This window comes from Anopheles coluzzii, chromosome 2, assembly GCF_943734685.1.
Source record: "Anopheles coluzzii chromosome 2, AcolN3, whole genome shotgun sequence".
NCBI classification, from domain to species: Eukaryota; Metazoa; Arthropoda; class Insecta; order Diptera; family Culicidae; genus Anopheles; species Anopheles coluzzii.
The window spans coordinates 101,334,750-101,346,927 of NC_064670.1; the positions used below are offsets into that span (position 1 = coordinate 101,334,750).

Below are 12,178 nucleotides of genomic sequence, written 5' to 3' on the forward strand. Positions count from 1 at the left end.
GCAATGGGTTGCGGGCGAGGGATGAGAGAGTGGTTGCGGGCGCGTTCGATAGAAAAGAAGACGATCGTGATCAGTGAGCGAGCTTGCTTGCGAGCCCCGACGTTGTTTACCAAAGAGTAAGGCAACCGCGGCGAGATCCGCAACAGAGTGAAACACCAGCAGCCCGGGCGCTTCACGCCAGTGGGAAAGGGAAAGATTATTCGGGCAAGGGGGGGCAAACAATGGGGAGGGGCGGTGTGCTTGAGAGGCGACGATGGTTGGAATGCACGAAAGCTTTGCGGTTCGGCTGGCGTCGGCCAGTCGGTATATGACGTCATGATTTACGAAGCAGCGCGCGGTATATAAAGTGAAGGCCGCCCGAGAGAGCGCGTTTAATTCGAGCCAGAAACTTCAACGGTGCAGACCGTCAACTCAGAAAACAGCAACCGCAAGTGTCTTTTCGTTTTAGCAGGACAAGCAAGACAGCAAACGAAGAAACAAAAAGTAACTAAAAACAAAAACAAATAAACCTCAATTGTGGTAGAGCGAAAGTGAAACTTTGTGCATTAGAAGAGGCGAGAAGCAGTGAACGATCATTAAACGGTGTGAGCAAGCAAGTGCGCATTAAGTGAGAATAAGTCGGAAAAAAACCTTAAGGTGAATAAAGCAGTGAAAAAAAAACAAAACAATTGTGCAGTGGTGAGAAGCGGTGAAAGATTAGAAACACAGTGTCGGAAATATTAAAAAAAAAAAAACGGAAGGAACCATTCAAACACCGACTGTGCGGTCGTAAACTGAGCCACTGGGCCCGGAAGCAAATTCAAATCTCCATCTCCAGTGCACTGGTGTGACTAGTTCCGTGTGTAAAGCAAAACAAAACAGCACGCAAAAGCAACGGAAAACTTAAATGCACTCGTAAGCAACGAAACCCTTCGTCGCGCAGCGCAGTGTGTATCGGATTCTGGTTGTGAAGCAAGTAGTGAAGTTGCCAGTTGCAGTGTACAAAATGGCACACGGAAGGAAGCTTAGCTTCAGTGCGGCGGTAATGGTGGTGTCGAGCCTGGTGACCGTGTGTTCCGGTTCGGCCATCCCGATGTGGGAGTTTCTCAGCCGTGGCGAAAAGGTAAGTGTGCTCGTTGCAGCGTCTTGCAGGTGAAAGATGGGAATTGTGTGATGCGTGTGTCCTTTTGGTGGAGGTTGGTTGAGTGAAAGTGCATTCTTTCGGGTAGACAGAGGAGGTTAACCAGTCAATTCATTGCCTGAAAGGTCAGTTTCGAGGCGTTAGATGCGTTGTAGTTTCTTTTGTTATCGTAAAGGTGTGCTTCCCGATGTTTGATTAGCATACCTGTTCCAAGATGTGAAGGACTTTGGAAATCGACCTCAACTGCCTGTTCACACAACCCAATAGAACCTTGCACTTTGGTAGATCAGATCTAAACCGATAGGTGTCCGTATTTGGGAGTCGTCCCAGGGAGCGTCTTCGTGCCCACGTTGCCCGCTTTGCGCTTAGATGCGTGGGGTGAAAACTCGTCCGACGGGTTTCGTTGGTCCGCGCCAGGCCCTAGGTCAGGGTGTGCACGAAACCGGATTCTCCCTCGGGGCGTTTTGTGAGGGTGCCAAGATGTATGCCAGTGTCAAGGAAAGTCAAGGCCAGCGTTTAGTTGTGCTTTGGGGTGGAGTTCGTGCACCCTTTCAGGGCGAGCTTGAGGGTCATCCCGGAACAGCGCTGAAGGGTGCTCTAAACAGGGGAAAGCTTCCAGAAAGCATCACTAGATCCCAGCAAACCGTGTTTGACGTCAGGCAGGCAGGCAGGCAGGCATAGAAATCGTCTGACGCAGGGCCTAGTTGTAGTAGGCGATGTGCAACACGATCGCAATCAATTACGAGGAGATTTGTAGCGTGCCGGCTACGCTAAGGCCGCACGGTTTGCCTTCGCGCAGGTGGGAAGCTCGCGTTCTTCCCTACATTGTATGACGTCCGATCGGACGGGATGATGCAGTGGGGTGCTAGCAAATAGAGGTCAAACGCATACAAGTTTTTGTTAGATTACATCACCTTGGACAGGCATTTATTGCAGTTTTATTGAGAGTTGAAACAGTGCAGAGTTCCTAAAATTCCAATCTTAGCAAAATTCCTGAGTTCAAGCACCTCAAGCAGCATTACTTTCTTTTGCTACAATTTCAACCCTGTAGCGTGTTGTCTGTGGGGCATTTCATTAGTGGGCCTTGCCTCCCCGCCTATCTAAAAAAACAAAAAAATGCCCGTGGCGTGAAGTATGCCACTCCAAAAAGCGAGTCGTCACGCACCGCACAATCTCGTTCGGTTTTGTTTTTGCGCTGCGCAGTGTGCCAAACCGAGCGCGTTCGCGATTGTTGTGCAGTAAAGAAAGAAGCTATTTACTAACGCCATCAACGTCAAGGGCTGGTCGCATACCACCAGCAGTAGCAGTAGGAGCACCATCATCACATTCCGCGCCCATTGCCCGTGATTGCTGCGTGTGCTTTCACTTTTCGGTATCATTACTTATGTATGGTTTCTTTGTTTTGTTTTTTTTTCTCGTTTGCATGGTTTTCTTGAACCCGTTAGATGTCGCATCTGTACACGATGTTCGCCAAGCAGGTGTCGAGCTACTGCAAAAACTCCCAAGACATGCCGACCAACATGTGCAAGCGCAATCTGCTGATGTACGGCATCAACAAGCTGCAGGACATGAACGAGTCGCACCTGGACTCGATGGACCCGTACCAGCGTGGAGCGACCGATATAAGTAAGTATTGCCGGTGCCATATTATCCAAAGTGCCTGGGGAGCCATAGGAAGCCAAAGCCAGAAACTTCGCTTGCGTGGAAATCCGGGAACGTGATCGTGAACCAAAACAGGAACACATTTCTCGAGGCTTCAAGTCGATGCCGTGCGACTTCCGGGGTCATTTGAGTCGGTATTTAAAATTATTGTCTCTTTGCGGGTATATCTGAAGGTGTTACATGTACACGTACACATCAGTACTTCCAGAAGAAGAGGAAAAAACTTGCCACCTTTCAGAGCAAAACTGAAAGATTAATTTGTCCATTAGAACAAACAACTGATATTATTTACGGCGTCGTGACTGCACTCGGTACGGCGATGCCCCTTTAACTTTGTACTTGATCGTCCCTCCACACGATCATGGCCTCCAATGCAACCTTGATCGAATGAGGGGAGCGACTGGATCTTAGCGGGTCGGAGCGACAATGTACGAAAGCCTCTCAATGAACAAGTGCCTCTTGATTGTGAAGCCATCCCCGCCGTGTCGGAAGTGGCGGAGACCGCACCGCGCGCGTAGAGGATCGTGCCGGTTTGATTGACAGTCGGCGCAGGTCTCGGAAACCTTCCGAGACCTCTCGGCGATAAGCGTACGGTGGATGCCTTCAAAACGCGGTGGATGCCTTCCGAGGAGGAGCAGATGGAGATGGAGCAGGAAGCAAATAATGTCCATAAAGGGGTGACGCAAGCGCAAATGATCTCGCGCAAGATGATCGCTGCTCGGTGTAGGAGTATCGCGTGATCGCGCCATAGATGCTGATTTATGATCGGCAATGCCGGGAGCCGCAAAGTTCACCGGTAAAGTCCACGGTCTGCTCTTTTCTGTTTGTTATTTTGTTCTTGTCGATCTTCCGTCGGTCAAGGCGAGATGCGTTCACAGGGTTTGGTTTGGCATTTTAGTGGGCTAGAATCTTCGCGGTGTGTGTGTTTTTTCGTTTTCTGTTTTTGCAAATCTAATCTGATCGTTTCTTGTTTCGCTCGCCTTTGCTTGTATCCGCAGTTTGGGACGCGATGATGGACGGACACACGAAGAACGGCAAAAAGAAGACGCAAACGACGGTCGCGCCGGCCTACATCATGAGCGAGCAGTTCGAGCACAACCCGCTGTTCGACGATCCGGCCCCGACCGATGGGGCGGTGCGCAAGAGCGGCAACGGCCCGGTCAACAAGTACGGCATGGACTACGACTACGCCAGTGGACCTACCGGGCAGGAGATGCAGTACTCCGAGCCGCAGAACCATCTGCCGCAGGAAGCACCGACGAACGTCGATTACAGCTACGAGCCGGCCGCGTCCGCCCACTTCAACAACCTGGCCCCGTACGAGCAGACGAGCAACTACCTGACCGGCCCGATGGTGGTGCGCCTCCGCCCGGACGGTACGCCCGTGGAGGAGGACAAGGTGCAGCCGGCACCGGTCGTGCCCAAGGACGACGACATTAAGGAGATGACGCTCGGCAAGGAGAAGATGCCCAGCTTCCAGCAGATCTACGACAGCCTGAAGCAGAACGAGGAGCATCATCTGCCGTCGACGGCTGCACCGACCACCGCCGCACCCACGACGACGACGGCTGCACCCCGGCCGGCCGTAGTGCTGCCGGTTGTGGCACCCACACAGCAAGTGTATGCCTACGTTCAGCGTCTGCCCAACTACCTCCGGTCGTACCGCACCGCCTACCGGGTGTACAACGCGCACTAAGCCCCGCGTTCGTCCTGCAAACGGAAACCGATCGCGATCGAAAGCTGAATGTGATTTTAATTAATTAACTCAACAACAACAACAACAAAAACCTAACCCGCTGAATGCTGAAAACCAGAACGACGCGATCCGAGCATAGGACAACCGACCACCATCATCACCATCACCAGAAGAAGAATGCAGACAAACGACTGAGACGTACAGTGAGCAAAAAATGGCAAACAAAATTTTGCGAACCGGTTCGGTTCTGTTTTTTTTCTTCAAACGAAACGCAGACCCAAAACGACGACGTTATGAATCTTCCAAAACGGATAGAGACGAGCTTTTCAAACATTCCAGTCGAAGAGCTGTGCTCAGCATCGCGTGCGATGTGGGATGTTTCGAGGCAGCAACGGACAGAAACTAGCGCTAGACATTGACCGTACAAACACGATCGTGCACCTCTGCACAGCTAATCGGAACCACAACGATGAACAACGCCGCCCCGCGCGGTTGCTTTCTTTTTACGATCGATGCAGAAGCCTCACCCTGCAAGCAGCGCAAGCTAACTGCGATCAACTGGTACTGGTTGTGTTGATCGAGAGTTCTAGCCGTACGCCTGCCTGGGAAAGGGTGCGTTCGGAGTGCTCTGCCGATCGTTGAAGATCGTGTGATAGAACCGCCGGGTGTGTGACAGACAGAGCTTCGGGACGTTTCCCGCTAGAGAGCGCTCGCGCGCTTTTTAATACTATTTATAACCCATTACGTCATTCATGCGCGGGTGCACACTTCATTCGTTTCGTGATTAGTTTTGTTGCTCTCGCCATGAGTGCAGGAGAAGCGACGAGAAGCAAAAGAATACGAATAAGAGAGTATGAAAGAGAGAGTGCTGCAGCGGCTGCAGCGTTAACAGTAGCCTCGGTCGAGATGGATTTAATTTAATTTTATCATTATTTTATTGGTATATGTGTTAAGCGCGCCCGAGCGGCAACAGGGGTACGTTAAATTATTTCTCAATGTATTTATGTGTGCGGTGCGCGCGGCCTGCAAATGGCGGAAGGTATGGCAAGTAATGGCAAGAGTTTGAGCAATTCTATCTAGAGAGGCAGAGGCCACGTGCTGACATGGGGGCAGAGTAGATGGCCATAGTAACAAAAAAATCAAACACACAAAAATATGTCAAAGATACGTCAGCACAGCAAAACATACAAAAGCAACAAATCGGGCGCACACAAAGCATACACCAGACAAATTTATACGATTTTGGGTACGAAACGGAAGCACACGGAGAGTGCAGATGCGCTACTCGGGTGCCGAAGGTTTCCTCCCAAAATTGAACGGTATTCCAAATAATTTGGAGAAGTTTTTTAAAATTAATTTTAGGTTATTGGATAAAGTTAGGTTATGCTTATTTGTTTGTTTTTTTTTACTATACACTTTACCTTTTTTCTTTCGTATTTCTCGCAAGGCAAATGGGAAGTAATTAGTGCAACCCGGTTTTTAGGTCCCCAAAACACAGAAATGTTTTAGGCTGTAATGAGAAGAAAGGAACGGGAGGAAGGGTTGAACAGACAAGATAGGCAACACACTTGTTGTAAGACATATTCTCGCAAATCGTAGATGGAAAAGACAAAAAAACGCCATTACAGGGGCGTACACTAGTGGTAAGCTACTGTGAGCTAGTATAGCGACGAAAGGAAGGAATCAAATAATTGTGATGTATTAATGGTTAGGGATCTTGTGCCAGGGGATGGAAGCGTAGCACCTGTCAGGTGGAACACATCCCCATCCGGAAACAAGATGCGCAAGGAGTGAAGCATTATGTAAAGCAAACCCAGGCAAACATGCTTCAGATGGTACGTCTGTTTGAAGATAAGTGTGATTAATTTTGTTGACGAATGTCGAACTCCAAAGGTAGCATTGAGGTGCGGTGTGTTTTGAGATGTATTTCAAAATGCAAAGTGAAATAAAATAATTCAAAACGATAACCCTTCTGTGTACTGTGTGATACTTATTGGTTGGGCAAAGGAAAGAAACTCTGATTGCTTAATGCGGTGGCCGGTTTCATCCTCGTTTGTGTTCCATAATGTACACCCTTTTCGGTCTGCAGATGACCATGGACTCAATCCTAGCACAAAACGTTTCCATCAAACGCTACCCTTGAACCACTTGGATGACCCATATGTCACCAAACATTGCGGATCGCGACAGTGGAGCGAAAGCTATAAAGCAGGTGTGAATAGCAATTATCGATGCGTTATGGGGTTTTTAGCAGCGTGAGCTAATGCGGGATACCCGTTTGGTACCACGATTTGGAAATCGTCCAATCGTGAACGGGAAGAAATTTGGGAAGCGAAAGCGACTTCGGTCGGTCTAGTTTTGGATTTTATTCAGTACATTGTCTAACATTCATAACATCAGCTCGTAATGTGGATCGCTAGGTTTTTTTTGGTTGGTTTGTTTGTTCTAGTTGTCCTTATGTTCGTTTGATTTCTTCTTCTCCTATAGATTGATTTGATAAATTTAGCTACTTAAAATATATTTTCTTTTCATATATTATCTCTCTGTGTTTGTGTTTTCGTAGTTGTGTTTACGTGTGTGGCAATAATTTAATAAGTGGAATTTATTTAAAGGGTTTGTTTTGTAAATATTTCAATTAATTTTCAATTGAGTATGATAAAGAAAGAAATTCTAATTGTAGCGTATGTCAACAAAAAAAGTAAAATTCGAACAATTTGTCTTTCCGCGGTGCTCCGGAAGGACATCATAATACATGTATCGTTACTTACATGGATTACGGACTGTTATATTGAATCAACGCACGCACAAATAATCTGCAGTTTTTTACCAGACAATCAACGCTTTACTGCATTCAACCACAATCAAAACGTATTTTACCGCATGATACAAATCATCTTGCCTCTTCAAGGGTTTAAAATGGGTTTCAACCGCCTAAAGGTATGCTACGACCGTGTTCAGAGCGCAGTCTATTGTGTCTTGGTCGGACATTGTTTTCCCAGTTGTTTGTAACAACAAACAAATGGGTTTAATTTTTTTCCATTTTCAAATGCATGTGTTTGTTTGCATAATAATAGTTCTGTTTTGCTAGTTAAATATTGGTACATCTTTTCATCTTTCGCTATTCATTTAACAATCTCCTAACATCCATTAATCGATGTAAGTGATTTGTGTTTTTCTTCTCTTCCTACCTTCAAAACAGCGTTGGTTCAGAGTTTTTGTTTTTCGTTTTTCTTATGATTTATGATTATGTTTTCGATCTGTTCCCTAAAAGTTTCAATACGCGTGTTCGAGGACACTGCTACACATTTTTATCAAGACTGAATTGATTGGTTGCTGGTGCACTATTAGATTAGATTTATGGATAGTGGTAATGCATTTTTTCTGCTTCATTTTATCGTTTGAAATTGTTGGTTTTGATTCTTATTATAGTATGTAGGTGTGTTTGTGTGAGTATCGGTTCTGTTTTGGTGTAGTATCTCAACATGTGTTCAGTTTGTGGACACTTCGTATAGTATGTTACTGTCAAATAGAGCTTTGATTGCTTGTTGTATGTAAAGAGGTGTAAGAGTTAGAAACGCAAGCAAGAGAAAAGTCGTAGATTGGTATGATAATATGTTATACAAATATAAATCTATCGGCCTCCCTTGAAATAGCGTATATAAATTATTTGATTTCATCTCGATCATCATAAAAATATAGTTTAAGTTACCGTTACAGTAGAAAAAGTGTTAGAAAAGCCTGTTTAGAAAAGGGTTCGTTTGTTCTGAAAGAGAGTTCTGCAGGTACCGAATACTGCTGATTGAAAGCACCACATGGCGTCAGTAGGTAGCGCTAAAAGTATCTCGACGATGTTTTCAAAATATCCTCGTAAGTGAACGCAACAACAGGTGTAAACTATCTCCAGCGAGATACAAAACAACATTGTAAACTAGCCATTCCTAACCTTACTCTTTGGTTTTTGTTTCTGTTTCTCAGTATCAGTAGTTTTTGATTGTAATGTTTCCCTCCTGTATAGTGTTTTGTAATCCGTTTTGTCAGCCCGCTTTACATCTTGTCCGTTGCACAGTTTGGATCCAGCGTCGAAGCAACAAAGAACGTTCCATTTAGGGCCCGCTCGTCATCCTTGCAGTATCCCATAATGATACCGGTCCGGCAATCTCCAATCAAGTTCGGCATCAGGATGGCGGCACCGGAAATGGTAACGATCGTACCGAACAGCACCAGGCCGGCCGCGGGCAGTTTCTCCTGGCTGAACAGCGAGTGTGGACTGAGCTGAATGTAGGCCAGTCCGGGAAGGACGTACGCGAGTGGAATAGCAGCAAGCAGACCCTGTAAAGCAATACATTTTAGCATGTTGTGGAGGATATAGTTTTGGATTGATAGCATAAGCGAAACACACATTTAATTCCAGCACCGGCCCGAGACACTCGGTGTAGGGCGAAATGATGAACGCCGAAAACACAATCACCAGCGTCGTGATCATTGATTTGCGGTCGTCCTCCTCACCCGTCACATGGCTCGGATCCTTGTCCGTGTCATACTCGACGACCTCGTGCGAGTAGAACCGTTTGATCTGCGTGCGGACAATTTCCCGCGACACGAAGCATTCGATCGGGAAGGTGAGCAGAATCGAGACGGAGAACAGCACGCGGGCAAAGTTCATCAGATCGTCATCCCAGCAGTAGTTTTCCAGTAGATCACCTACAAGCAGAGATAAGAACAGTGATGACCAGCTAGATAAGGTTGGATGACAGCTCGCCAGTACGTACCCTGCGAAAGTGCTCGAAACGTGCAGTAGCCGGCGATACCGAACAGTGCCGCCACGAGCCAGGCAAATCCGACGGAAAAGTGTGTCACCTTCTCCCAGCGCTCCATAGTAGCGTTTTGCATCGATTGGTACACCAGGAACGTGTTGTGGTGGCACATAAAGGCTGTGGGGATTGGAGAAAAAGGACGAAATAGCACACAAGTAGAGTGTAAAGCACAACACTCGCAGGCGCACTCGGCATGCTTACCGAATGCCATTATGCCAACGGCCGGAATCAGATCACTGTGGGCAAATCGCCAAGATTCTGGAGTGTTGGGGCTGTATATAGTGGTGAGTTGGACGAGGAAAAGAATGAGCTTTAAGCAGGCAAAACCCTTCTCCCAAACAATACTTACACGACACTGTAATCTCCCGACAGGAGCCTGTAAACGACAGCCATCAGGATGAGCACCACGCAGGCCAGGCTGAGGAAGCTTGCCTTCGCCAGCCGGGACACGTTCTTGTACAGACAGAGCGGTATGACGACGAAGATGGTCACGACCAGCACCACGCCGAACCGTACCATACCCATCGAGCTGCCCCAGGCCGGCACAAAGCGCACCAGCACCTTGGACAGTGTGTCGCCCACGACCACGTTGTACGATATCATGGCTGCCGGGCGGATTGCATACCCAAAGGCGTCGTTTAGTGTTATGCGGAAAGGCAATAGACAGATGGTGCAGAATGAAATGACGCTTAGAGACAAAGGATTTGCTAACGATTCTAAACAATGTTGCTGGAGCAATAGAGTGTGTTTTTATATGTTTTTGCAGGAGGAAAGAGAAGGACAGAAGCTTGAATCGTAGCGTGAGTGGGCAGCGCTTGAACTTCGAACGATTTCCATTCCATTTCTCGGTCCGTGCGGGCTCGATCGCTCCGCCATTTCGGTGAGGGGTGTTGATTACGATTAAAGCTAGCTACCGCGTGGTCCTGTCCTCTGTTCATTAGCGCCTCCCGTGACTCGTGTAGGTGTTTAGGTTTCTCTTTATCCCTCCAATAGAAATGGGAAAGTTTTAATTGAATAAGTCTCGCAGCCGCGGCAGACGGGTACTGCGTTCTCGATGACGTCGGATAGATTTTTATTGGTTTATGCACACTAATTAGCTGCGTTAGTTTGGTTTCTTACACGTAGCGAACAGTGATTGCGACTCTTTTATCTGTAGCACATCCTGCTTGAAAGGGCAGCCGAGAGTTCTGAGACTGGAAAGAAACAAGTCCCGTCCTGTTGCATGGAAATAAATCACCCACATTCACCCACCGATTGAATGTGAGTCATTAGAGCTTTTTTTTTGGAACAGATTTCATCCAAGGACGGTTTGGTTGGTTTCTTTTTTAAAGCATGACCGGGGCAAATTGTAGCCAAGACACGAACAAAGCGGAACAAAGAAAGCTAGTCTTTCTTGTGTGTCGGTGTGTGTGTGTGTGCTGGGCGTTAAATTTCTTGTGGTGGTATTCTTTATTAGCACCCACCGAAAAGGACGTGTGTACGTGTTTTTTTTTGGGGCAAACCATGACGCAAACGCTGTGCCATGCTTGATGAAGCGCTCCGGTGCCGTGCTCTAGTTTTCCGAAAACCGGATCGACCCCATGCAGTTTCGAGAAATAGGTTAAAAACGTGATTGCATTTTGACTCACTCGCTTTTGCCCTTCTGCCTTCTCTTTCGCTCTCTCGTACACAACACACTCCCTCTTTCATAGCTAACATGGAGCTGTTTTTATATCTACGTGGGGTTTTTGTGCACCACCTTTCCCCGTACAACAGGTATGGTCGCACCGCTGGAACGGGGAAAACAAGGAACGCTCACCTAAAAAAGGGTACATAAATTGCAGCAGCGATAGCAGATAGTATCCACCCTTGCCGTATGCGGCTTCCATCACGCCGGGATAGCTGAATCTTCCGCTCAGGTGACCGCAGCGTACCTGAACAGGGAGAAAAAAGACATTCGGGGAAATTGGAGGGAAAAGAGAGGAAATTAGTCACGAGTGAGTAACGCGCACGGGTACGGAATATATAAATCGGGGATCGGGAAAGCATCCCTGAGTGCATGCAGCTGTGCGCTGTCAATGGATCAACGGAAAATGCATTTTGGTGGTGGCGTGTGAGTGTTTATTATTGGTATTGCAAAAAAGTAGTCAAGCTATTAGAGGGTAATCGCACGAACGTTATTGAAAATTGAAGCAATCATTTCGCAAATTGAAAATGATAATTTAATGAAACCAAGTCATGTGTGTGAATTTCTGTTTCAGTGTTATTTGCAACTCTTAATGAACTCTTCATTATTTGGTCTTCAAAATACCTGTAAAATATGGAATTGAATCAACCGAATAAAGTCAGCTTTTTCAGGCGCCTGCAGTTATGCAAATAGCTTACCATAAGCGTACTGTTAAGCTGTTCTGCGGTCAACACACAATTTTATGTGCAATTATAATGGCAATTATAATGTGCGACACGACTAGAAACGGCGAATTTACATGTAGATCTGCCAAAAGTACTTCATATCTAAATGTACAATAAGGATTTTTATTTAACAATTCGCGGAATCCTTTCCACGCGCCTGAAGTTATGCAAATTTTATCTTTATTGGAGTTATTATTCACAACGAAATATTCGCCGATAAGCCTAGAACCGATGTCCACAACGAGATGCCTACCAGATAGCACGAGCTTAACAGGAAAGCCTTATGCATTTAAATTCTCATTACTTAAACTACGCGACGGGCTTTTAAAAGCGCTTTTACATCGGTATAACTTATACTGCAAATGAATAGTGATACTGTGCCTTAAATTTTCCAATTATACCACCCTTCCCCGCCCCTCTGAAACCTTCTCTAGATTAAAACAACTCCCATCTCCCCCCGCCAGCCGCTATAAATAACGTTAAACGACTGCATTG

General features: G+C 46.7%; 2 protein-coding genes across 2 annotated transcripts in view; one reads left to right on the forward strand and one right to left on the reverse strand.

Moving 5' to 3' along the window:
* Positions 1-355: 355 nt before the first annotated feature.
* Positions 356-6,445, forward strand: LOC120948967 (rhythmically expressed gene 5 protein). Its single transcript, XM_040365867.2, has 3 exons — positions 356-1,102; positions 2,566-2,746; positions 3,781-6,445. The coding sequence occupies exons 1-3, from the start codon at positions 986-988 to the stop codon at positions 4,476-4,478; spliced, it is 996 nt and encodes a 331-aa protein (XP_040221801.1). The 5' UTR covers positions 356-985; the 3' UTR covers positions 4,479-6,445.
* The window catches only part of LOC120948966 (putative sodium-coupled neutral amino acid transporter 11), a 28,036-nt gene continuing 21,723 nt past the window's right edge, over positions 5,866-12,178 (reverse strand). Inside the window, exons 4-9 of the mRNA XM_040365865.2 lie at positions 11,091-11,205; positions 9,642-9,897; positions 9,494-9,564; positions 9,248-9,409; positions 8,878-9,179; positions 5,866-8,807 (exon numbers count right to left, since the gene is read on the reverse strand). Coding sequence (XP_040221799.1) covers positions 8,523-8,807; positions 8,878-9,179; positions 9,248-9,409; positions 9,494-9,564; positions 9,642-9,897; positions 11,091-11,205 — 1,191 coding nt within the window. The 3' untranslated portion in view covers positions 5,866-8,522. The remainder of the gene's footprint in view (positions 8,808-8,877; positions 9,180-9,247; positions 9,410-9,493; positions 9,565-9,641; positions 9,898-11,090; positions 11,206-12,178) is intronic.